Here is a 26,454-nt window from a genome sequence, read left to right as displayed (position 1 = left end):
AGGAATCCCATTATGCTTCAGATAAGTGGCTTTGTATCAGAGACTTCCTCATTTGTATATTGGATTAAAGGTTTTGATTTCTATACTATAAAATGGGGCAGAGGAGCCCATGCTGAAGGAGAGCAGAGAAAGGCCACATGGAGGAGAGGAGAAGCAGCCAAGATGGTGGAGTGCTGAAGGAGAAGCTAGTTTGTGCAGAGAGAAGGAGATGGGGAACAGAGGTGAATAAGGCTGGTAAGGTAGAAACCTTTGATTCTAGGAAACTCGGATAAGTCAGTGGCTTTGGGAGCCCTGAATGGAAAGGGAAGTGTTTTCCCACTGTGTGTATTTCTTGCCCATCGGGTACAAGCTAGGATTGAAGCTAATGACCCACCAGTTCTTGGCTCCATTGTCTCATTACCATCTGTCTGAATCAAATGCAAACCTACATGTGATGGTGGCCGCGGCTACTGGCCTTACAATCAGTGTGGACAGATAATTCAGTTAATCTTTCATGACGCAAAGAATGAGACTTTAGAGGGCCTGTACCTAGCCTTATTGTAGGTAAAAAGCAGGGGCATCTTATCCATGTCTTGTTGGAAGGGGAGTTCTTTGCAGTAAGCTCACAAAGATTAAGGGCATGTATTTAATTATAATGTTGTCTAGGATCACTGGGCTCTGGTCAAATTCAGCATTGTCAGAATAAGTCAAGTAAGTGCAGGACTAAGAATTGGCTCTTGGTGTGGTGAATTGAGTGACAAGAACAGTTCTGATGGAGGATTGATGGCAGAAACCTAATTGTAACAGGTTCGGGAGGGAGTGTGGCCTGACCTGTGGTGGCGCAGTGGATAAAGCGTTGACCTGGAATGCTGAAGTCCCCAGTTCGAAACCTCATGTTTGCTCCGGTCAAGGCACATCTGAGAAGCAACTACTATGAGTTGCTATCTGTTGGGCAGATAAAACATATTATGCTCACTTTGTTAAAAATGGCGCTGCCCTCGTGGAAGCCCATCGCCCAGGTGATATTAATGTGTGTTTGGGGCGGGCTGTGGGCAGGCAGGATCCTTGTAGCCTGGGGCTTGGTTTTAGGACTAAGCCTTTCCCACCCTTTTTGATGTGGGGTGGTGCAATCCCATCATGCCCCAGATAAGTGACTTTCTATTAGAGACTTCCCTATTTTGTATATTGGATTAAAGGTTTTGATTTCTGTACTATAAAGTGGGGCAGACTGGAAGCTTACTCTCTTGGTTCCTGAGATTAGCATTAGAGCAGAGAGCAGGTTGGAGAGCAGAGTAAGGCCACGTGGAGTAGAAGAGAGGAAGCCAAGATGGCGGAGTGCTGAAGGAGAAGCCAGTTTGTGCAGAGAGAAGGAGATGGGGAACAAAGGAGAATAAGGCTAGTGAGCTAGAAACCTTTGATTCTAGAAAACTCGGATAAGTCAGTAGCTTTGTGAGCACTGAATGAGTGGGTTTTTGAGCCCACTGTGTGTATTTCTTGCCCACCAGGTGCAAGCTAGGATTAAAGCTAATGGCCCACCAGTTTGTGGCTCCATTGTTTCATTACCGTCTGTCCGAATCCAATGCGAACCTGCATGGGCCAGTCGGCTGTGATGCTGGCTGTGGATACTGGCTTCACACTCTCTTTCTCTCCTCTTTCTAAAATCAATAAATAAAAATCTCTTTAAAAAAAAGAGGGAATGGGGACTTGAATAACAGAATTTAAATGATCTTTATGGCAAAAACACCACCAACTCCCCATGGGAAGCTGAATAAAATACCAGCTATAGAAATATACTACCTTAACTCTTAAAAGTATCAAAGTGAAACGATATTAAGACAAAATCTAAGTCATTTGTTCTTAGCATCATTGGATCAGTAGCATCTGGGAACTTGTTAGAAATGTAAATCATTAGTCCCCACTCTAGGATATAATTAGAAACTCCAACCTGTATTTTAAAAAGCCACAACCTGTATTTTAAAAAGCCCTCCCCTTGATTATGATTCTTCATTGGCCTGAGTGAAAGAAAGGACTTCAGAGCAAAGTAGTGTTAGCGCTGCTTTGTTCTGAGGGCATTTACTAAATTCAGTTATTTCAGATCCAGTTTTCACAGCCTTTTGAGGCAAAAAGAACAGAAAATAAAGTCCAGAGCAGTACTGTTCAATGGAAATGTAATAATATAAGTCACATATGTGATTTAAAATTTTTAGTAGTCATGATAAAAGAGAAACATGACTTAATTTTATTAAATAGCATTATAGTTAACAGTATATTCAAAATGTTATTTCAACATGTAACTAACAAAAATTTACTAGATACATCCTTTTAAATACTATTTATTGGTTAAAGTGAAATACAGTTCTACCAAAGCAGTAAAGTTGTGTTTAATGAAAATACTTTACACTGCTTAAGTTTTATTTTAAGTTAATTAAAATTAAATAAAATAAAAAATTTATTTTCTTTAGTCTCAGTGGCCACATGTCAAGTACTTAAAAGGAACATGTTGTTAGTGGCTGTCGTATTGGACATCATAGATCTGGAGCCTGCCGAGAGATGGCATGCCATAGTAGATGTATCTTAGCTGAGTACTGTACTTATCATGTGAGAATGTAGCAGAAGAAGAGTTACATTACTTTAAAAAAACTGATAGCAAAGTTGGCCTTTGCGTCAAGAATGGAAAGTGAAGAATCACATCCTCAAGAAATTGTAACTACAGACTAGCTCTTTGCAGATCAGCCTTTCAAATACACATCACCAGAGTACGTTTGTTTCACTGGAATCTCAGACTGGCAGTGCTGTAGGCACATGGCACTGGTAAGCGTAAATTCTCGCTTTAGAAATATACTACCTAATTCTAGGCTTCAAGGAGTTTCCACAAAAGAGCACAAACAAAGATATCAGAGTCAAATATTCAAGGAAACCAAGAAGCATGAAAGAACTAGAAAAAATGGCAGACAGCAGAAGGAGATTTGCAAAGGTCTGATATGGGAATTATCAACATGGAGTATAAAACAGTCATGATAGAAAGGAATGTGACTGATCAGAATATTAGCAGGGCAGAGCAAATTATTAAAGAATGAATGAATGAATGAAATTCTAGCAGATTTTTAAAGGAACCAGAATATTTAGAAATGAAGATACTATAATTGAAATTAAACTTAGTTTAGGGAACTACAGGTTGAAACCACAACAAGGACTCTTCACAGATTGTTCTTAGTTGTAAGAAGAAAAATAATAGTTATTGTCGCCATATATATCAGAGAAATGGGGCAGTCTGCACCAGGCGGGCAGTTAACATCGCTGAGGGGCAGTGCGAGTGCCTCAGCATGGGACTTTGTGAGAAGAATGAAGAACATAAATCAAGTCGTGGAGACATATCAGACAAACCCAAATTGATGGTTGAAAAACAAATTATAACGTTACTGGTCAGTATGCTCAAAAATGTCAGTTTCATAGAAGACAGAAAGGCTGAGGAACTGTTACAGATATTAAAGAGATATGACACCCAAACGGGATATTTGGTCCTGGATTGGCTCTTGTACTGGAAGACCAAAGCTCTGTAGAGAGTATGCTGAGATAAGTGATAGGGTTGGCAAATGGACTGTCGAGTAAATTTTTTAAAGGTATTATTAAATCTTAAACTTTCTGAATTTAATAACTGTACTCCAGTTATGTAGAAGAAATGTTAAGAGGTTAAGTCATATAATGCATGGTTCAGAAAATATTATACATACTGAGAAAATATTAAAGGGGAAAAAAGCCACTATACACTACTAATGACTACTTGACAATACCAAGTATAGACCAAGATATGAAACTACTAAAGATAACTATTTCTAATTATCATTTTAGTAGTATACATTGTATTACTTGTATAATTATACGTTATTTATATACCTTTAAAATTTTACACTTACATGTTATTTTTATTAAATTCTATACATTTAAATTTACATCCTCAGTGGTTTAACGTGATATATTTTGCCCTACAAAATGACAGTGTATTTTGAACATAAAAATTAGTGCATATTATGCTATTTGGTAATTCTCTTAGCAATTTAGATGAAAAGCTATAAATTTTTATGAAAGTGAGTTAATCTTTTATGTTTATTTTTAATTTTGAATCTGCTACAAAATAATTCATCTCATATTTTCCTGTCACTTCTGGTATAAGTTTCTAGCATCAAATAAATCTTGGTTTAATTATGGATATATTCAATCATGTAAAATGAGTTATTCTTTGATTAGGTTTACAATATCCCTTTTGAGGCTTTATACAGAAGAACAGTTTAAATTCACACAGAACATTAAAAACTCTTCAAAAATTAAACCTTTTCTCTAAAGGCACATAGTTCTTTAAAACTTACCGAAGAATCTTAAAAATATATTTAAATAACCCACCAATTTCAATGTGAAGATGGTATTCTATATTTGGTGATGTAATCCAACTTTCTTAAACAATTTAAAATTTTTCTAGAAAATTTTTTATGTATTTTTTTAATGATAGATGAGTTTTTACATTTTATGTGATGATTTGGCTTTGAAACTCTGAGCTGAAACAGGTAGGTTTTCTATCAAAGTAGTTTCTTAGGATAGTATCAGCAATCTAGATTTCTTCTTTCAGGTTATTTTGCAGATTTACTCTGTTTGTTACCTCCAGCATATTGTCCATTCCAGAGGAGCATATTTTAACAGTTTATTGGCTATCTGAAATGTTAAGTCATTCCCAAGTACTGATTAATAAATTTTAAAAGTGTTTTAAACTTGTAAAATATGGGGAACTGACACTAATATAATGTTGCTGATGTTCAACAATTCTGGGCATAAACATATTTCTCTGTCCAGGAACAAACAAAAATCATTTATCTACTTGCTCCAGAAAAATAACTTACTCCTGATTGTGAAATAACTAAAATAGCTTACTTATCAAGATTATTTGCTCAATAAGACTTGACTTGTTTCAAGACATCTCATTCATTGTGTCCTTTAATCCAAAACTTGTATCATAAATTTAGCACATTTCGAACCAGTTCCCCACCTTGCAAGACCTTGATAAAAGTGGTCCAGCCCACTCCAACCTCATACATATTTCCTGTCTTTCCCTTTCTTGTACTCCTTCACTGTAGTTACTCTAATAAGCTTAGCTTTGCTAGATCAGTGAGGATTTCTAGTATTGTTTTGCAGAATTTACAGTTGACAATAGGAAACCTAATCATGTTGCTGACTGAGGGAGGGTGATCTAATAAAGAAATCAGAATCCAAAATTTCTGTCTTATTTTCTGACTGCCTGCTAGTTTATCTGAATGGAAATGTATGTCCTGTCAAAACCAAGATTGAACTTTCCTCTTCCATTTATCCTCATGTCATGGAATGGAAAGAGTTGTTTTATTCCTTTTCTGTGCCTTAAACTTACTTAGATGGAAATCTTGAAATCATAATCACATTTTCTTGCTCTTCTAATATCAAACTAGTTTCCAAATCGCACATGGTTAGATTAGAAATAGTAAACAAAAAGAAACAACTGGTTATTTATCTATCAACGAGGATACTTGAAATAATACTACATACAATGTATGTAAGGATATATAGCTTTATATGTTTTGACTTAAAGTGTATGTATCATATGATGGGATGTGGAAGAGTGTGTTTATTATCTTTTCATTATGTTTTGTGCGTAGACAGTCAAAAAATCTGGCTGTACCTCAGGGACATATATAGAGTAAAGATATATAAGTATTTCTTTTGTTTGTTAATAGCTTTTATTTTATAGAAAGCTATTATTTTTACTAAAGAGAAAACAAGCCTTTTTAAGGATGAAAACAATGAGAGACAAGATAGTAGAATGCAACAGCCAAGTAGACAACTGATTTTAGAGAGGACTTTTCCCTTTCAGTTTGTTGAAAAGTAGGAGTGGGAGGTACTTACTGAAACTTTGAAAAAATTTAATTCTTAAATTCTTGATACCATCTTTTTCCTAGAATATGGAATGTTTCTACCTGAACTTCTGAGGTTCCAAGAAAGTTTATTAGAAGTCTTAAGTAAATAAGCAATACCACTGAAGCCCTTACACTATCACTAACAATGGATTCAGATTAATGTTGTACTTTCCCACCCATATCTGGCCTCTAAGAAAAAGAATTGAAAAATGTGTTTTGTAGGAGAGGCTTACTTCTGTTTAAAACCAACGTTATTTAAGGAGTTACTATGGTAGTTGACACTTGATGTTTGATCTTTACAGTTATGAATAAAATGTTCATTTTAATGAAAGCCAATTTTAAGAGGCTGAAATGAAGCTGATTAAGGGATTTCATTAGAAACTAAGCCTGAAGGGCTGAGGTTGAAAAGACTAAAGCTTTGTAATGACAGTATTTGTTCATGTCTCCTATGGTGCTGTGTGCGCAAGTGGATGGTCTATAAATGTAATTTGAAATGAAAATGGTACAGGACTCTGACTGTGTTTGTTTAAAAGAGAGGTTTAAATACGAACTATCACTTTAATACCTCCTATTCCATATAAAGTGAAGTTAATAATTTTAGCTTTCTGTAATTTTATAATAAGAAGAGCCAGTTCAGGACACATCATCCTTTCTCTCAAACTCAAGAACACGGGGCAGTGGCCTTTAAAAAGTTCCGTATGGGCCAAGGCCAGGTGGCTCAGCAGATAATGCATCAGCCTGGTGTACCAGAGGTCATGGATTTGACCCCCAGTCTGGGCATGTAGGAGAAGCAATAAGTAAGTACACAACTAAATGGAACAACTAAGTGAAGTTATGAGTTGATGCTTCTCTCTCTCTTTCTCTACTTCCTCTCTCTCTTTCTCTCTCTCTAAGTCAATGGTAGATCAATTTTTTAAAAAGTACCCTGTGGTCTTTTTGTTTTATAGTCTGCAATTTTGGGGGTAGGGATGGGAAAATTAAGAACAGTTAGCTTTAGTGTATAAGATGAGAAGAAATCAAGTCTGTTATAATTGTGATAATTTTGATAGTCTTATTTAGAAAGTTATTCTATTTACTTGAGGAATACAACATTAAGTAATGGTTATTTCAATCAACCACTTTTAACCCTTTGAGTAGTGGGTTTTTTTCATGCTCACTAATCCCTGGGAGTGAATTTGTTGTTGTTGTTTTTTCAAAAAATGAAATTAGTTCCAGTTACAGTTTTATTAACTTAAAATCATGTTTGTTTGATAACAAGCTTACGGAAACAAGAACATACATTTGCCTTTTTTTAATGTTGCCTTACACATTTTTAAAATAAATTGATCGTACTCTGCATGGTCAGGAGGCACAAGGAGGGACATACATGAACATTCGTACTACTCAAAGGGTTAAAGATACTGACATATCTTTTTTAGTAATAAGTATCGTAGTCTTGAAATTCTATTAGTCTTGAAATTCTAAGATAACCTTATAAATGTCTTAATTTCCAGGAAGCCATATGATCATTTGATTTTACTTCTTTTAATTTCTATGCTGTCTCATTTAACAAACGTTAATGTGTCAGGCAGTATACTAGATACTAGTGATGCAACAGTGAACAAATCACTTTCCCCATGGAGTTGACTCAGTAGAGGGAGAAAAATGTGCCCAGAGAAGGGATTGTTGAAATTTTAAGTAGTGTAGAAAGGAAATTCTTACTGAGAGGCTAGTATTTAAGGAAGAAAGGCAGATTTGATAATATCTAGACTAACTGTCTTTAAAATCTATTTGTAGCTACCTAGGCTACCCTTTTGTTTTACTTTGAGCTGTTTGTTTTGTTCTTGGTATTCCTTCATAAACTGAGAGCTAATAAGATAACCTCATAACTTCTCAGTCACTCACCATTGGCCATTGCACATTTTCTCATTAGATTTCCATACGTGTGGTTGTAATGTGTGGTATGTAGGGTTTGGGCAGTACCTCATAATCAAGGACAAAAGCAAAATAAACATGTTAGCTTGTTAGCTATCTATGGGTAACCCTAAATGAAACCAGAGTTGTGAAAGTAGACTATACAGAGCTTTGCCTTATTCTGGTAATGTATTATATAAAAATGTTTAAAATGCATAGTTCTTGGGGAAGATAGTACAAACTATTAGATGATGACTTTGGTGTATACTTACCAACTTCACTATTTCTTTTACTATTAGTATTCTTCAAAGCACAGTTAACTTCATTCACTCTTTTTCATACCTAATCAGTGTCTAAGGCAGGCATCCCCCTGAGGCCATTTATCCAGCCCCCACTGCACTCCTGGAAGGGGCACCTCTTTCATTGGTGGTCAGTGAGAGGACCACTGTATGTGGCAGCCCTCCAGTGGTCTGAGGGACAGTGAACTGGCCCTCTGTGTAAAAAGTTTGGAGACCCCTGGAGGGATGCAGAGTCCGTTACCACAGTGATCCTCACATCTCATCTGAATTGCATCTCACATGAATTGCTGTACCTTTTGACTAGTGCTCCACTCTAATCCACACTACACATTAATTGTTCTGAAGCAGTGGTTGTTAAACTGTCGAATGCATTGGAATCATTTGGAAAGCTTTTTAAACATAGATTTCAAAAGTTTTGATCTGAGCTGGGACTTCCGAACGTCCTGATGGTTCTGGTCTGGATGCTCGGGAAACCACTGTTCTAACGTACTTCGACAATGCCATTCCTCCAGTAGAAACCGGAAGTGCTCCTCTCTCCCCGTCTGGTTGAGTCAGTCTAGGATTGAAGGCTTACCACTCTGCCCATCCTACAAGTTCCTACCTTTTTTTCATTACATTTTCTGAACGTGGCTATCTTTTCTATCTTTGCTTTTCAAGTATTTGCTCTCAAAATGTCACAGCCAATTTCTATACCATTTCTCCCATTTTTACCAATCAGAATCCTAACCATCTTACAAGATTTATTTCAAATCTGATCCTGTTTTTGAACCTCCAAATATGTTTTCAGTTTCTTTTTTATACTCTTATGATATTACCTTACTTTGTATCTTAATTTATAGTTATAGAGCTTACCTCTCTATCCTACTCTTTATAGGAATGTAAGCTCCTCGAGGTAAGAAAAGATAGATATTTTTCTCTTCCTCAAACAACACTGTAGAATTGAACCAGATTTTTTTCATTTGTTTCTTTTTTCTCTTTATGAAAAATGTTATTAAAATAACAAGATATTAATATACCTAACAGTTTATAGCTTCTTGCTCACTTTATCTGTTGGATGAAACCATTATATATCATATATTTACTTCCTTTTAAGTACCTACTGACTTACTTGGATCAATTGCTTTCTAATTCTGCTTTATTTATTTATTGGGCTTCTGATGCATTGTAAGCTACATCTTTTTCTTGATTTCTTCTACCAAATTCCTAGTTTTGCTAGAGTTAAAAAGAAATGCTTGCATGACATATGTATCTGAAAAATCCTGTATATCTGAAAAGTTTTTTTTTTTGTATAATTGTTGGGTAGTTTGATTATGCTTAGAATTCTACCTAAGAAATCATTTCTTAAAAAAAAAAAAAAAAAAAAAAAAGAAATCATTTCTTTTAGAACTTTAAAGGCATTGTTTCATCTTTTTTAAAATTTTTAACTGGTGAGAAATCTAATGCCAGTGTGTTTCTGCTTTTAAAGCTAACTTACAGTTTCTCTTTTCTCCATTTTCCCTTTGGGGAAGTGTTCATTAGTTGCTAGGTATCTTCAATTGATCATCTGTCTCCTCTCATATTTCATATTTTCTGCCTGCCATTTTGTTCTTGAGTCTTGGGTATGTGTTAAATAAGTTGTATCTTCAAACTATAACTTGAATTCTTTTTTATATTATATAACATTCTTACTTTCCTCAAGTACATTATTGTTCTGATCTTTTATCTGAGCATCCTTATTTTATGGATTCAATATATTCTTCAATATCTGTATCTGAAGACACTAAACATTTTTTCTTAATGGTTTTCTTTAAGTAAAATTACCATTCTGTTTATCTTGAAACAATTCTGTTTATCTTGTTCTTTCCCTCTCATGCTGATGGTTTTCTATATATATTTGATTATTTATTCATATTTATGTTAATTAGTATTTCGGTATTAGAAACTAGGAAGTCTCATCATTGGGAACTGTATGAATAGGGTTTTTTTTGTTTTGTTTTTTCTGAAGTTTGAAGCAGGAAAGCAGTCAGACTCCTGCATGCGCCCAACTAGGATTCACCCGGCATGCCTACCAGGGGGCAGGCGATGCTCCGCCCATCTGGGGCATTGCTCCACTGCAGCTGGAGCCATTCTGGTGCCTGAGTCAGAGGCCACGGAGCTGTTCTCAGTGCCCGGGCCAATTTTGCTCCAATGGAGCCTTGGCTGCTGGAGGGGAAGAGAGACAGAGAGGGGAGGGGAAAGGATGGAGAAGCAGATGGGTGCTTCTCCTGTGTGTCCTGGCCAGGAATCGAACCTGGGACTTCTACACATCGGGCTGACGCTCTACTGCTGAGCCAACCAGCCAAAGAGCCAAGGCCTGAATAGGTGGGTTTTTTTTTAATTGCTTAAAGTATGTTTTAAAATAAATGGAGGGAAACCATCTATCTTTGTTTGTTTGTTTGTTTTGTGTGTGTGTTTATGTGAAAGAGAGACCGTCAGGAAGGGAGAGAGTTGAGAAGCACCAACTTGTAGTTGCAGCACTCTTAGTTGTTCATTGATTGCTTTTCATATGCGCCTTGACCTGGGGGGTCCAACTGAGCCAGTGACCCCTTGCTCAAGCCAGCGACAGTGGGGTCATGTTTATGATCCCATGCTTGATCTATTGACCCTGTGCTCAAGCTGGATGAGCCCGCTTGAGCCAGTGACCTTGAAACTCAGGTTTCAAACCTGAGTCCTCAGCATCACAGGTCAATACTCTATCTATTTTGCACCACTACCTGTTTAGGTGGAAACCAGCTTTATTATGGGAAACCTTTTAAATGTGTCTTTCCCTCTTCCAGATTATTATTGAAATCTTTCATCACCTGATAGCCTTTCTCCCATTCTCTTTGGTGTTTAAAGGTTGCTCCTAGCTCCATTTTTATACTATTACTTTATTTAAAAATTTTTTAAATTATTTTTCAATAAAAATTGATATACATTATTCTATTAGTTTCAGGTGTACACCCCAGTGATTAAACATTACATAACTTACTACTGATCAGGGTGATAAATCTCACACCCATCTGACACTGTACATAGTTACTAGATTATTATTGACTATATTTCCTATGCTGTACTTTCCTTCCCTGTGATTATTCTGTAACAACCAATTTGTACTTCTTAATCCCTTCACCTTTTACACCTGTTCCCTCCACCCTCCTTTCATCTTCAACTGTCAGAATGTTCTGTGTGTCTGTGAGTCTGTATGCGGTCCTGGGGAGGACAAGAAACAAATGCCTGTCTTCATTCTGTCACCTTGAACCAGAAAGCTTTGTTTTCAACAGGTTAAAGTACTTTTTTTGTGATAAAGTATAATAAATATGTAATATTTTACTAGACAAATAAAAAGTTTGCATTGATTGTCTCATTTTATTTAATTCTATTTATCATGGGTAGAGGAATGTTTAAGTTACAGTGATAACATAGAATTATTATCTCAGAAAACTGCTATACTTATCTTCAACATCTATATTTGGCTTCAGATAACTGAACAGAGAAGAGACTAATGTATTAGCTAGATGACAGTTTATTAACTAACCATAGGAAATGTCACTATTAAAGAAACTAGAGACTCAGGGTTAGTGAATTCTCACCAGAAAGAAAGATTATGTATGGAAAACTAAATCTATAGTCATACAGTTTCTAGGTAGGATGAAGTCAGTCTACACCAAAGCCAACCTAGGTAATTTTGTGAAACTTCTCAGCCACTTACATTTATAGATTCTTGCTTAAAGTTGCTAACTCTTTAAACATTCATCTTTTCTTTGTTTAAAGCACATGTAGATTTCTTTCTAAATTGAATTCTCAGAATGTCAGTCTATCAATAAGCAGATAGTACCTTAATGTCACTTACTTACAAAGATAGATATTTAGAAGTTAAATGACTCATTTCAGAATCTCACAGTATATAAGTAGCAGACTCAAGAACTAAATCTCAATTTTCTGTCTTTAACATTTTCTACTGTACCCCTTAAACTACTGTTATTTAAAAATAAAGTAATAGAAAACAATTATTTAATATTTTACTATCCTAAGACAATTCAGACTAATAAATAATAAGTCTTATTAATTTAGAGTTCACTGATAAAGGTTGTGATTGTTTCTATAGGTTATATGCTAATGCCTACCTTTGTGCTTCTCTTTTATAAGTTTTATATGGACAATTAATAATACAAATGTAATTAGGAGCATTCTTTCTTAAAGTAGCAATACATATTTTAACACCTTAGAAACATCTTAAAAATAAATGTATTCAGAGCTCAACACAAATTATATTAGTTCTTAAAAATAGTCACAGGCCCTGGCCTTTTGGCTCAGCGGTAGAGCATCGGCCCGCTGTGTGGAAGTCCCGGGTTCAGTTCTCAGCCAGGGCACACAGGAGAAGCGCCCATCTGCTTCTCCAGCACTCCTCTTTTCTCTCTGTCTCTCTCTCCCCCTCCTGCAGCCAAGGCTCCATTGAAGCAAAGTTGGCCCAGGCGCTGAGGATGGCTCTATGGCCTCTGCCTCAGGTGCTAGAATGGCTCTGGTTGCAATGGAGCAATGCCCAGATGGGCAGAGCATTGCCCCCTGGTGGGCATGCTGGGTGGATCCCAGCCAGGCACATGCAGGAGTCTCTCTGCCTCCCCACTTCTCACTTTAGAAAAATACAAAAAAAAAAAAAAAGTAAGTATAAAACTCATTCTTTAGTGCAAAAAAATCTGGCAAGTGCTATCTTTATTGGCCTGATACAGTTTCGTATTTATACAATATAATAAAACTATTTCCTTTAGAACTTCTGTGATTTTTGATGTTCACCAATTCTTTTTACCCAGCTTCTCCAGTGAGATTTAACAAAATATTGATTGAACTGTATGCCATTTGTTAAGTTTTAAGATACATATACAACTTTGATTTTTATTACATATTTTAATTATTTTCTCTCCCTCCCTTATTTGGATGTATGCTGTTAGTTTCTAAAATCTTTTTATATGTATATATTTCACGTGCTATAAATTTACTTGACAGTAAAACAATGATTAACTCAGATTTTACTTCCAAACACCTCTCAGATCCAACATTCCTTTCTATTCTGACAGCTCATGTTTTCACTTGGTTGTCTCCTGACTTACCAAGTCTTACACTCACTTCTCACTGTTAATCTCCACTCACTCATGTAACTCCTTTTCTTAAAACAATTTGAGAAATAATATGTAATCATGTCACAATAAATTCCAAGTTATTTAGCCTGTATACAATTAAGATTTATATGTCTATTATGAAGATTCTATAGTAGCAAGGCCCTAGTCAGCAACCGAAGTTAGCATAATCATGGATGACCATGAGAAGTGAAGTGGCATTCTAAATGGTCCAGTCTCTCCTGCTCTTTGTCAATAATCAAACAAAATATTGGCTTTAAAATTCATTTGCCATGGTACATGAGTTTTCTGAAATGCCCTTTCTATTTATGTATATGTAATATAAAGATTCTTTTTTTAAATATAGAGTTTAATTAATTTTAAGTTGATTTTACTGAAGATGTAACAATCATGGCTTAAATTACACTAAATGGTGTTTTCAAAAATATATTTAAAATAAAAGGTATATTTATCAGTATAACTAAACATCTCTATGGCGGTCAATATACACCAACAATGACATACAAGTAGTCTAAAAGGAAAAAATAAAATTTGTAATATTAAAATTATCAGGTATATTTATAAAGGCTCCTATTACATGAAAAAATAATAGTTTAATTACACTTCCTCTTGTTTATCTGGTTTGATGATAAGTGAGGAGAGGTGAAGGCAGGGTGGTAGTTGCAGGATTCAGAGGGCTTTGGGGTTAATTCATGTACTCCAGGTGTGCTTTCTGGGCTCTTAAATATTTTTTTGGTATGGCTTCCTTGTCATTAGAAATTTTTATGTGAGCCCCTATTTTTAATTTTTTTTTGTTAACATGTATTCGTTAGTTTAATTGGATCTTTCTTGTGTCCTTCTGTAGAACAACAGTCAGAAGTCTTCTGAACACTTCTGATTTTAGAATACAATTTCTATGTGAAACATCCAGCAACTTGAATTTACTTTGAAGGTCGAAGTTCAAAATACTCATTTATAATTTTTTTAGATAACTATAGAAAGACATCTGTAGCTCTCCTAGATAGGTGTGATTCAGGTGAGCAGGTGGGAGATGGCAGATGGTAAGGGGGGAACTTACCTTCATTTCTTCAGTGTGGAATCATCGCTGGAATAGAAAACATATACATGGGCTTATTAACCAGAATGCTCATATGGACATATGCCACTGAGTATAAACACATATCCATATAAAGATATCTATAAAGAACTGTTACAACACATTGTGTGTGTGGATTTGTGGTCTAGTGTCATTTTTTCAGCAGCGAAGCAGAACACTAACAATGATTTAACTTATATTAGAAGGTGTATATCAAATCTACAGTCTTTAAAAATGGTAACCATGTGATAGAAAAACGATGTGATAGAAAAAATATATGAGATTTATTTGTGGTGGGCAAAATAATTGCTGAGTGTAAGACAATTTAAAATGTCACTGAATGTTTTATTAGACCTCAGGAGAAAATGATTTGATTTTACTTATTTCTGCCAACTCAATCTCTGTTTTATAATCCCTCATTTGGCCCTTAAATTTCTAATTCAGTCAAACTCTGACTCCCAAAATATCTTTAAGTATGTAAATGAGTAATAAAATTTTTACAATTTAGAGTTTTAACAATGTTGAGAACGTTGAATGACTTTTTTCATAACAGTTTTTTTTTATTTGGGCAATTAAATTTAACAGGGTGATATTGGTCAATCAGAGTACATAGGTTTAGAGAAAACATCTCCACATCCTTTGGACAGTCGATTATGTTGTATACCCATCACCCAAAGTCAAATCATCTTCTGTCACCCTATGTTTTGTTTCTCTTTAAGCCCCTCCCCTTCCCCTATCTCTCTCCTTCTGCACTCATCCCTTCCCCGTGGTAACCACTACACCCCTGTCTATGTCTATAAGTCTCAATTTTGTGTCCCACCTATGTATGTAATCATACAGTTCTTAGTTTTTTCTGATTTACTTATTTCACTCAGTATAATGTTATCAAGGTCCATCCATGTTGTTATAAATGATACTATGTCATCATTTCTTATGGCTGAGTAGTATTCCATTGTATATATGTACCGCATCTTCTTTATCCAATCCTCTATTAAAGGGCATTTTGGCTGTTTCCATGTCTTGGCCACCATGAACAATGCTGCGATGAACATGGGGGTGTATGTGTCTTTACATACCCATGTTTTCAAGTTTTGTGGATTTATACCCAGTGGAGAGATTGCTGGGTCATAAGGTAGTTCTATTCTTAATTTTTTGAGGAACCACCATACTTTCTTCTATAATGGTTGCTCTGCTTTACATTCCCACCAACAATGAATGAGGGTTCCTTTTTCTCCACAGCCTCTTCAACATTTGTTATTACCTGTCTTGTTGATAATAGCTAATCTAACAGGTGTGAGGTGGTATCTCATTGTAGTTCTGATTTGCATTTCTCGAATAAGTAGTGATGATGAGCATTTTTTTCATATATCTATTGGCCATTTGTATTTCTTCCTGGGAGAAGTGTCTGTTCATGTCCTCTTCCCATTTTTTTTATTGGATTATTTGTTTGTTTGTTGCTGAGTTTTGTGAGTTCTTTATATATTTTGGATATTAGTCCCTTATCTGAGCTATTGTTTGAAAATATCATCTCCCATTTAGTTGGTTGCCTACTTGTTTTGTTGACAGTTTATTTTGCTGTGCAGAAGCTTCTTAGTCTGATGTCCCGTTCATTTATCTTTGCCTTCACTTCCCTTGCCTTTAGAGTCAAATTCATAAAATGTTTTTTATGGACAAGGTCCATGAGTTAGTACCTATGTTTTCTTCTATGTAATTTATTGTTTCAGATCTTATATTTAGTTCTTTAATCCATTTTGAATTAATTTTTGTGCAAGGAGATAAACTGTAGTCAAGTTTTATTCTTTTGCATGTGGCTTTCCAATTTTCTCAGCACCATTTATTGAGAAGGTTTTCTTTTCTCTATTGTGTGTTTTTGATGCCTTTATCAAAGATGATTTGACCATATATATGTGGTTTTATTTCTGGACTCTATTCTGTTCCATTGGTCTGAGTGTCTATTTTTCTGCCAGTACCATGCTGTTCTGATTATTGTGGCTCTATAGTTTAGTTTGAAGTCAGGTATTGTAATGCCTCCAGTTTTGGTTTTTTTCTTTAGTATTACTTTGGTTATTCAAGGTTTTTTATGGTTCCATATAAACCTGATGATTTTTTTCTTCCATTTCTTTAAAAAATGACATTGGAATTTTGATGGGAATTGCATTAAATTTGTGTATTGCTTTGGGTAATATGGCCATTTTAACTCTATTTATTCTTCCTATATACGAACAAGGAATATTTTTCCATTTCATTGTGTCTTTTTCAATTTCCTCTAATAATGCTTTTAGTTTTCAGTATATAGGTCCTTTATATTCTTTGTTGTTTATTCTTAGGTATTTTATTTTTTTGTTGCTACTGTAAAAGGGATTATTTTTTTGAGTTCTTTTTCTGAGGTTTCTTTGTTGGCATATAAAAAAGGAATAGACTTCTATATATTAATTTTGTATCCTGTAACCCTACTGTATTGGTTTGTTGTTTCTAAGATCTTTTCTGTGGAGTCTTTGGGGTTTTCTATGTACAAGATCATATCATCTGCAAAAAGTGAAACCTTCTTCTTTCCCAATATGGATGCCTTTTATTTCTTTCGCTTCTCTGATTACTCTGGCTAGAACTTCCAGCACTATGAGAGTGAACAGCCTTGTCTTTTTCCTGATTTTAGAGGAAAAGTTTTCAGTTTTTTACCATTTAGTATGATGTTAGCTAATAGTTTGTCGTAAATGGCCTTTATTATGGTATTTTCCTTCAGTACCCATTTTGTTGAGTGTTTTAAACATAAAACGTTGTTATATTTTATCAAATCCTTTTTCTGCATCTATTGATAGGATCATATGGTTTTTGTTCTTTGTTTTGTTGATTTGGTGTATTATGTTAATCGTTTTATGTATGTTGAACCATCCTTGTGTTTCTGGGATGAATCCCACTTGACCATGATGAATTATTTTTTTTAATGTGTTGTTGTATTCGATTTGCTAGTATTTTGTTTAGGATTTTTGCATCTGTATTCATTAGAAATATTGGTCTGTAGTTTTCTTTTTTTTGTGTTGTCCTTGCCAGGTTTTGGTATGAAGGTTATGTTGGCCTCATAAAATGTGTTTGGAAATATTGCTGCTTCAATTTTTTGGAAGACTCTGAGAAGGGTAGGAACCAGTTCTTTTTTGAACGTTTGGTAGAATTCACTAGTATATCCATCTGACCCTGGACTTTTATTTTGGGGGAGGTTTTTGATAGTTGTTTCTATTTCCTCCCTGCTTATCATTCTATCTAGGCTTTCTACTTTGTGATTCAGTCTAGGAAGATTGTATTGTTCTAGGAGTTTATCCGTTTCTTCTAGATTGTTGAATTTGGTGGCATAATTTTTCATAGTATTCTGAAATAATCCTTTGTATATCTATGATATCTGTGGTAATTTCTCTTCTTTCATTTTGGATTTTGGATTTTGTTTATATGAATCTTTCCTCTTTTCCTTAGTGAGTCTTGCCAGGGATTTGTCAATTTTATTGATCTTTTCAAAGAACCAGCTCTTTGTTGTATTAATTTTTTTATAGTTTTTCTGTTCTCTATTTCATTTATTTCTGCTCTAATTTTTATTATTTCCTTTCTTCTGGCTTTGGTTTGCCTTTGTTATTTTTTGTCTAGTTCCTAAGATGTGATGTTAAGTTGTTTACTTGGGCTCTCTCTTGCTTTTTCATATAAGCATGTAATGGTATGAACTTCCCTCTTATCACTGCTTTTGCTACATCCCAGATATTCTGATATGTCATGTTGTCATTTTCATCTGTCTGTATATATCTTTTGACCTCTTATTTCTTCCTTGACCCATTCATTTTTTAGAAGTATGTTGTTTAATATCCACATTTTTGTGGGTGTGTTTACTTCTTTTTTGCAGTTGAATTCTAGTTTCAAAGCCTTATGGTCAGAGAATATGCTTGGTATAATTTCAGTCTTTCTGAATTTGTTGGTTTTGTGGCCCAGCATATGGTCTATGTACACTGGAGAAAAATGTATACTCTGACATTTTGGGATGAAATGTCCTGTGGATGTCTGTTATGTCCATTTGTTCTAGTGTGTCATTTAAGGCCAATATTTTTTTTATTGATTTTCTGTTTGGATGAACGATCTAAAGCCATCAATGGTGTATTGAGGTCTTTAAGTATGATTATATCTTTTTCGATTTTCACTTTTAGATCAGTTAGTAGTTGCTTTTTATTTTGGTGCTCCTTAGTTTGGTATATATCTTTTAAGGAGTGTTATGTCTTCTTGATGCACTGTCCTCTTTATCATTATGAAATGTCCATCCTTGTCTCTGGTTACCTTTGTTGTCTTGTCAGCATTGTCAGATATGAGTATAGCTATAGCTACTCCTGCTTTCCTTTGGATATTATTTGCTTGGAGAATCATTTTCTAACCTTTCATTTTGAATCTATTTTTATCTTTGTAGCTTAGATGTGTCTCTTGAAGGAAGCATATTGTTGGGTTTTGCTTCTTGATCCAATCTGCTACTCTGTGTCTGTTTATTGGTTAGTTCAACCCATTTACCTTTAGTGTAATTATTGACACTTGAAGATTTCCTATTGCCATATTATATACTGCTTTCTGATAGCTTTGTGTCTTGTTTGGTTCTTCTTGTTTTTCTGTCACTTGTTTTTGTTTGGTGGTATTCCTTCTGTCTTCTGTTTCTTCTTTTTTTAAGCTATGTGTTTCAACAGTGGCATTTTCAGGGATGGTTACCATTAGGTTATTTGAAGAAAAATTACCATATTTATTAGAGTCCATTATCTCATGAGTGTTTCTGCACTCCATCCTCCTTTGTTACTGCTTGTCTTTATCCTTTCCCCTTTTGTGTTATTGTTGTCACAGATTATCCTTGCTTTTATTGTGGTTTTGTTAAAAAAAATTTTACTTGTAATTTTGTCTTATTTTGCTCTTTGTATCTGGTTGGATAACCCCCTTTAGTATTTCCTGTAGTGAGGATTTTCTGGTGATAAATTCCCGTAGCTTCTGTATGTCTGTAAATGTTTTCATTTCCCCTTCATATTTGAAGGATAACTTCAACTTTGATGGATATAGTATTTTGGGTTGGTAGTTCCTCTCTTTCAGTACTTTAAATGTTGAGGTCCACTCTCTTCTGGCTTCTAATGTTTCTGCTGAGAAATCTGGTGATAACCTAATGGGCCTTCCTTTATATGTTTTATCCGTCTTCTCCCTAGCTGCCTTGAGGATTCTTTCTTTGTCACTGATTTGTGATAATTTCATTACGATGTGCCTTGGAGTAGGTCTGTTTGGGTTGAGGTAACTCGGCATTCAGTTTGCTTTTTGGATTCAAGGCTCTCTTTCCACAGACTTGGGAAGTTCTCATTGATCATTTGTTTCAATACGTTTTCCATTCCCTTTTCCCTCTCTTCCTCGTCTAATATGCCCACTGTTCTTATATTGCTCTTCCTGATGGAGTCAGACAATTCTTATAGGGCTTTCTCATTTTTTTAAATTTGTGAGTCTCTTTCTTCTTTCTGTAGTATCTCTAGTTGCCTGTCTTCAGTGTCACTGACTCTCCTCTATCTGGCTTGTTCTATTGGCTAAGCTTGTTACCTCATTTTTCAGTTTGTGTATTGAGGTTTTCATCTCTGTTTGGGTCTTTTATATAGTTTCAATTTCCTTGGTGAAGTACTCTTTTTGTTCATTAAATTGTTTTTTGAGCTCACTAAGTTGCCTTTCAGTGTTTTCTTATGTCTTATTGAGTATTTTTAGAGCTTCAATTTTGAATTCTCTGTCACTAAGCTCCAAGGTTTCCATGTAATTGAGTTTGTTTTTTTTTCCTGGAGATTTTTCATCATCTATCTGAGCTAGGTCTCTGTCTTGTATATCCATATTTGATTTTTTTTCCTTGATGGTATTTGCGGGTGGTATTATTAATAACCCCAACAGGAGATCATTATTCCTTTTTCTGGCAGGTAGTGCTGCACTACAAGATTTGCCTCTGTGAGATTCTTGGGTGTTCTGTTAAGGCTTAGCTGTTGCCTTTGTAATGATGAAGGCAGGGTCGTTGCATTGGTAGGAGGGTTTTGTTGCTAGGGCTTTGCAACTTTATGATACTGGCACTGGCTGACTAGGAGTCCTCTAGGGCCCTCGTCCACGTCCCAACAGAGCAGGGGATCTAGTTTCCAGGTGCCCCTGCCTCTCACAGGAGAGAGCAGCAGCCTGGAGACCTAGTAGAGGGGGGTTCACCACCACTGCTGTTTTCACAGCAAGTGGGGCAGTGAGGAACCAGGAGGCTGGGGTGACAGAGTCCAGTCCCTCCTCCAGTACCACTCTAAACTCTCCAAGCACAGCTCTGGGCAGGGAAGGGGGTGCGTGCCACAAGCCAGTGTCCCCGAGTTTCAGGAACAGCTGCAGCAGAGATCCTAGATCAGGGGCTTAAACTCCCTCTGGCAAGCTGGTGCCCGAGCTTCAGAGCTGGTGGTGCACAGATCCCAGATCAAGCGCATCTGGCGCCACAAGGCTAGATGGTGCTGGTCGGGTGGGCAGATCAAGCGTGCCCTAGTGTCCTGTGGGCTGCTCACCACAAGCTATTTGCCTGCAGTTCTTGGGAGCTTGCCACTGGCTTTGTGTGCACCCTGTGCCTGTAATAGCTCAGCCCTACAATCACGGGGGCAGCAGACGCCGGGAAATGGCCCTGCTTTCCATTCTTGGTCGTCATCCCTAACTCAGCTCCTTCCCCCCAGACAGACTCTCCTCCCGACTCCTCTGAGTCTGAGACAAAGTCTGCACCAACAGTGCCTCCTCCTTCAGGTCCGTGAGGAAGGGGAAAGACTCAGTCCTCTGGTACTATTTTTTTCTTCTGTGCTTTGGCCCAACTTCTTGCCAGATCATACCTTTGTCTATCCAGTGTGTGTATATTTCAGGTTCATCTGGGTTTTTTTCTCTGCATATAGTTGTAGAATTTGTTGAAATTTCAAGGGGAGAGATGAGTATCTCTCACGCCACCATTTCTCTGATGTCACTCCTCTTCATACAGTTTTGTACTTGTACAGTGGAGCTCATCTGGTTACTAAGCAATAGAAGATACTGTTTTTGATTTTAAAATAATTGTGAATGGACATTTTCCCTTAATTCTCAGCCTGTCTTTATTTTTAAAACATTCACAGTGGTTATTTTTATTTAAAGGTATATATCTATTTAGCAAGTAATCTGTTACTAAATTATACATACTTGAATTTCACCAAATCCATTTGTATTTGTTTTGACTTATAGAGAAAGAAAAATAATGAACATGTACAGTGTAGTCATGAAACTAATACCTAAACAATTTATTTTTAAACATTTTATTTATTAATTTTACAGAGGGGGCGGGGGAATGAGAAGTATCAACTCATCAATGCTTCACTGAGTCATTCATTGGTTTCTTCTTGTATGTGCGTGACTGGGAAATCCCAGGGATTCGAACTGGCAACCTCAGCATTCTAGGTCAACGATCCACCCACTGTGTCACCACAGGCTAGGCAAGAACTGTGTTCTTTTTCTGGGTTCAGTTATACCTTGAAAGGAAAAATTAATATTAACTGTCACTTTGCATGGAGACTTTGATACATAAGTCGCCTTCCTTATTTGTGGTTTCACATCCATGGATTCAACCATCTGCAAATTGAAAATATTTGGGAAAAAAATCTCAGAAGGTTCTGAAAATCAAAACTTGAATTTGCCATGCACTTAGCAATATATGCTGAATCCGAGTGAAGTGATGGATCGGCATACCTACTTGCTATAGCCTACCTGCAAATATAGGTTATATGCAAATGATGCGATTTTATATGAGGAGCATGAATTTCCCAGATTTTGGTATCCACGGGGATCCTGGGACTAATCCTCCATGTATACCAAACGACAGCTATGCCTCATTTGGTCTATAGAATGACCCTATAAGGAAACATGGTGATGTCCTCATTTTGCAAGCATAGTTTCAACAGTTCAGATTTGTCCATTTGCAGCAGGGGTCGGGAACCATTTTGGCTGAGAGAGCCATGAATGCCACATATTTTAAAATGTAAGTCCATGAGAGCCATACAACGACCCATGTACATTATACATTATCCAATAAAAATTTGGTGTTTTCCTGGAGGACAGCATGATTGGCTCCAGCTACCCGCAACCGTGAACATGAGCCGTAGGAAATGAATGGATTGTAATACATGAGAATGTTTTGTATTTTTAACATTTTTTTTATTTAAGATTTGTCTGTGAGCCAGATGCAGCCATCAAAAGAGCCATATCTGTCTCACGAGCCATAGGTTCCCGACCCCTGATTTGCAGGGTGGAAGAGTGGCCAAGTGCTTCTCTGCTGTACTGAACTCGTAGTGCCTAGTGTACATTTTTAATCTTGGGTGCTCATAACTATAGGAGAGAAGGGATACATTCATTCAGCCACTGTTGCATGAAGCCTTTTTGTTTTTTCTTAGGGAGCTTTGAATATTCATTTTAGGCTTTTCTGTTGAGTAAGAGAGCAAAAAATATGAAGGAGGCTCTTGGGGGATCAGTAGATCGGCATTAAATCAGTGGTCTTTGTTTATGAGAGGAAGAGGTTGCTTCTCTTTTTTTTTTTTTTTTTTTTTTTTTTGTATTTTTCTGAAGTTGGAAACGGGGAGGCAGTCAGACAGACTCCCGCATGCGCCCGACCAGGATCCACCCGGCATGCCCACCAGGGGGCGATGCTCTGCCCATCTGGGGTGTCACTTTGTTGTAACCAGAGCCATTCTAGTGCCTGAGGCAGAGGCCATAGAGCCATCCCCAGCGCCCAGGCCAATTTTGCTCCAATGGAGCCTCGGCTGCGGGAGGGGAAGAGAGAGACAGAGAGGAAGGAGAGGGGGAGAGGTGGAGAAGCAGATGGGCACTTCTCCTGTGTGCCCTGGCCGGGAATCGAGCCCGGGACTCCTGCACACCAGGCCGACGCTCTACCACTGAGCCAACTGGGCAGGGGCCGGTTGCTTCTCTTTTAAACTGCATGTTTTTCTGCCAGAAAGAGACTACTTTGTATAGTTTGGTATTGAACAATAGAAGTAAATGTTGAAGTACAATGGAAAGGGTTAGAATAGATAAAATCTAGATTATCTTAATATTTATATAACAGCTAAAGCTTTACATAATGAGTCTTGTAGTTTGATAAAATATAACCTAAACGCTATTTTTCAGAAAACCATGTGACAGCCCCCCACCCCCAAAAGTGCATTAGTGTCAGGAATGGACTATGAAATTTTCAGTTCAATTTTATGTTTTTTAAAAAAGTAGCATTTATTTATTGAAGCTGAGAAGAGAGTTCATAAAATTAGAAATCAATAGTGTGTATTCTTCATCAACAATAAAATGTAATATTGGTCTCCTGGTTGCATGTAGAATTTTTTGCCACTCTGCATTTTGGATAAAAATGTGCAGAAATCATGATCTCTTTTGTAATTAATAGACTGAAAAGAAGTCTTGTAAGATAAGGGTTTTATTCTGTAATGAATAGAGGCCCTCTGAAATTTGTGGAGTTGGAATCTTATATTAACTGCAGCATATGTAATTTTTCAATCAGTTATTTAATATTGTGCTTCCCAGACCTTTCTGAGTAGTTTTAATAGACAAGTATTTTTTATACATTATTTACTAGATATATGACAAGATATATAGAGGACTTTATATCCTAGTAGAGATAATGTATTTGGATAAAACCACTATGATGTCTGACACAAATACCAAATAATCAGTCTGCCACTTTCCCTGGAAGAGGTACATATTTTTGGAAAGAGAAGGGTATATGCTTTATTTATAATTCAAGCTGTAATGCTATCTAGAGTTTAAATAGTAAGCATATCATGTTAGCATATCCATGGTTTTTGTATTTTTTTAGAAGCAGCAGCCATCTTTTCAATAGCATTCTTAAAAAGAAAAGCTCAAGGAACCTCTCAAGTTAGAGCTGTCCTGAAAATTGGATTATTAGAAAAGTGCAGCTTGCCTAACCAGGCAGTGGCGCAGTGGCTAGAACATCAGCCTGGGATGCTGAGGACTCAGGTTTGAAACCCTGAGGTTGCCAGCTTTAGCATGGGTTCATCGGCTTGAGCACAGGTTTACCAGCTTGAGTGCGGAATCATAGATGACCCCATGGTCGTTGACTTGAGCCCAAAGGTCGCTGCCTTGAAGCCCAAGGTCACTGGTTTGAGCAAAGGGTCGCTGGTTCAACTGGAGCCCCTGGTCAAGGCACATATGAGAAGCAATCAATGAACAACTAAGATACTGCAACTATAAATTGATGCTTCTTATCTCTCTCCCTTACTGTCTGTCTGTCCCTTCTCTCTCTCTCTCTCAATAAAAAAGGAAAAGAAAGAAAACTGCAGCTTAATACCAACCACATCTGATTACTTTGTTCATTTTTTTTTTTAATGTTCATCAGGAAAACTTTATCAGTTTTGTTTTAGGATATGTATGATACTCCTGGTTTAAAATACTTTGTTCAAATAAATTTAGCCACTATAGTTTTTTTTATACTTAAGAGCTGGGATTACATTGGTGGCATTCACTTTATATATCATGTTAGTTGGTAATTTAAACTATAGTGGGGTATTGAAAGAGTAGGCTTTGGAAGCAGACCTAAATTTTAGTCCTGTCTCTAATACTTATTCTTTGAGCTTGGTCATTAGTTTAATAAATTTTCATATATAGTATTAATAGTCCATTTCAAAAGAAAAATGATCTCATGATAGTTTTTTCTTTGTCTTGTAGATCAGTGTACTGTGACCCGCACATACCTATTCCTTCACAAGTTCTGGTTCTTCAGTGCTGCATACTATTTCGGCAACTGGGCCTTTCTTGGGGTACGTATGGGTATCCCAAGGACGCTTTAACCCTAGTGGTCCATTTGCATCACAGTAATGCCATTGTATTTTAAATTCATTATTTTCTGAGTGACTTTAGACTTGAGAAATAACATGTAGTTCCTTTACATTTACAGGTATTTTTGATCGGATTAATTGTATCCTGTTGTAAAGGGAAGAAATCAGTGATTGAAGGAGTTGATGAAGGTGATTCAGACATAAGTGATGAGGAGCCCTCTGTCTATTCCGTTTGATAGCCTTCTGTCTTAAAGATTTTATAAAGCTGACTGCAATATCTCATGTATTTTTAAAGTGTTAAATTACATCCAGGTGAACTGAATAGCTTTCATCAAAAATGGGAGCATGGCTATTAAAAAAAACTATATTTTTTATGTTTTCTGAAGTAACATTATTGTATCATAGATTAACATTTAAAATTGCTATAATGCCTGACCTGTGGCGGCGCAGTGGGTAAAAGAGTCGACCTGGAATACTGAGGTCGCCGGTTCAAAACCCTGGGCTTGCCCAGTCAAGGCACATATGGGAGTTGAAGCTTCTTGCTCCTCCCCTCCTCTCTCTCTCTCTCTCTCTCTCTCCCCCCTAAAATGAATAAATAAATTAAAAAAAATTTAAAAAAATAAATAAAATTGCTATAATAACAATATGTGAGGGAATGTTTGTAGAATTTTTTTTAGTGTATAATAGAGTTAAATTGATTAAAAACCTTCCAGAATTAATATTTCCTTTTTTCACTTTTTGAAAACATAATTACTTGTGTTGTGCCTTTGGATCTCTAAAGTAATGTGGAATTTTAAAGTGTCCATAACTGATTGTCTGAAAATAATATTCACACTATAGCTGGTAAATAAATGTTACTTTCCGTGCATCTTGTTTTCTATTTTCTTCATTAAATCACAGTGCCATTCGGGTAGATTTCATGAACAGATTACAAACTCCTGGGTGGTCTTAAGACCATGTCATTCCAAAGTGTGTTATGTTGTTATTGTTCAGATATTAATCCATTAGATACCTTATTTCCACCTCTACAATATTTTTTTTCCCTTTTTATTTTTTTTTTATTTTTAATAAATTTTTATTAATGGTAATGGGATGACATTAATAAATCAGGGTACATATATTCAAAGAAAACATGTCTAGGTTATTTTGTCATTAAATTATGTTGCGTACCCCTCGCCCAAAGTCAGATTGTCCTCCGCCACCCTCTATCTAGTTCTCTGTGCCCCTCCCCCTCCCCCTAACTCTCTCCCTCCCTCCCTCCCATGTCCTCCCTCCCCCCACCCCTGGTAACCA

At 36.2% G+C, this 26,454-nt stretch overlaps 1 protein-coding gene across 1 annotated transcript in view; it reads left to right on the top strand.

The window, feature by feature from the left end:
• The window catches only part of LMBRD1 (LMBR1 domain containing 1), a 124,779-nt gene extending 98,750 nt beyond the window's left edge, over nt 1–26,029 (top strand). The window contains exons 15-16 of the mRNA XM_066253193.1: nt 25,052–25,143; nt 25,281–26,029. Of these exons, the coding sequence (XP_066109290.1) occupies nt 25,052–25,143; nt 25,281–25,397 (209 nt within the window). The 3' untranslated portion in view covers nt 25,398–26,029. The remainder of the gene's footprint in view (nt 1–25,051; nt 25,144–25,280) is intronic.
• Nucleotides 26,030–26,454: the final 425 nt, after the last annotated feature.

Source organism: Saccopteryx bilineata, chromosome 1 (assembly GCF_036850765.1).
Source record: "Saccopteryx bilineata isolate mSacBil1 chromosome 1, mSacBil1_pri_phased_curated, whole genome shotgun sequence".
Lineage (NCBI taxonomy): Eukaryota > Metazoa > Chordata > Mammalia > Chiroptera > Emballonuridae > Saccopteryx > Saccopteryx bilineata.
Note: the sequence above shows the minus strand (reverse complement) of the source record. Positions and strands in the feature narration are given on the sequence as shown.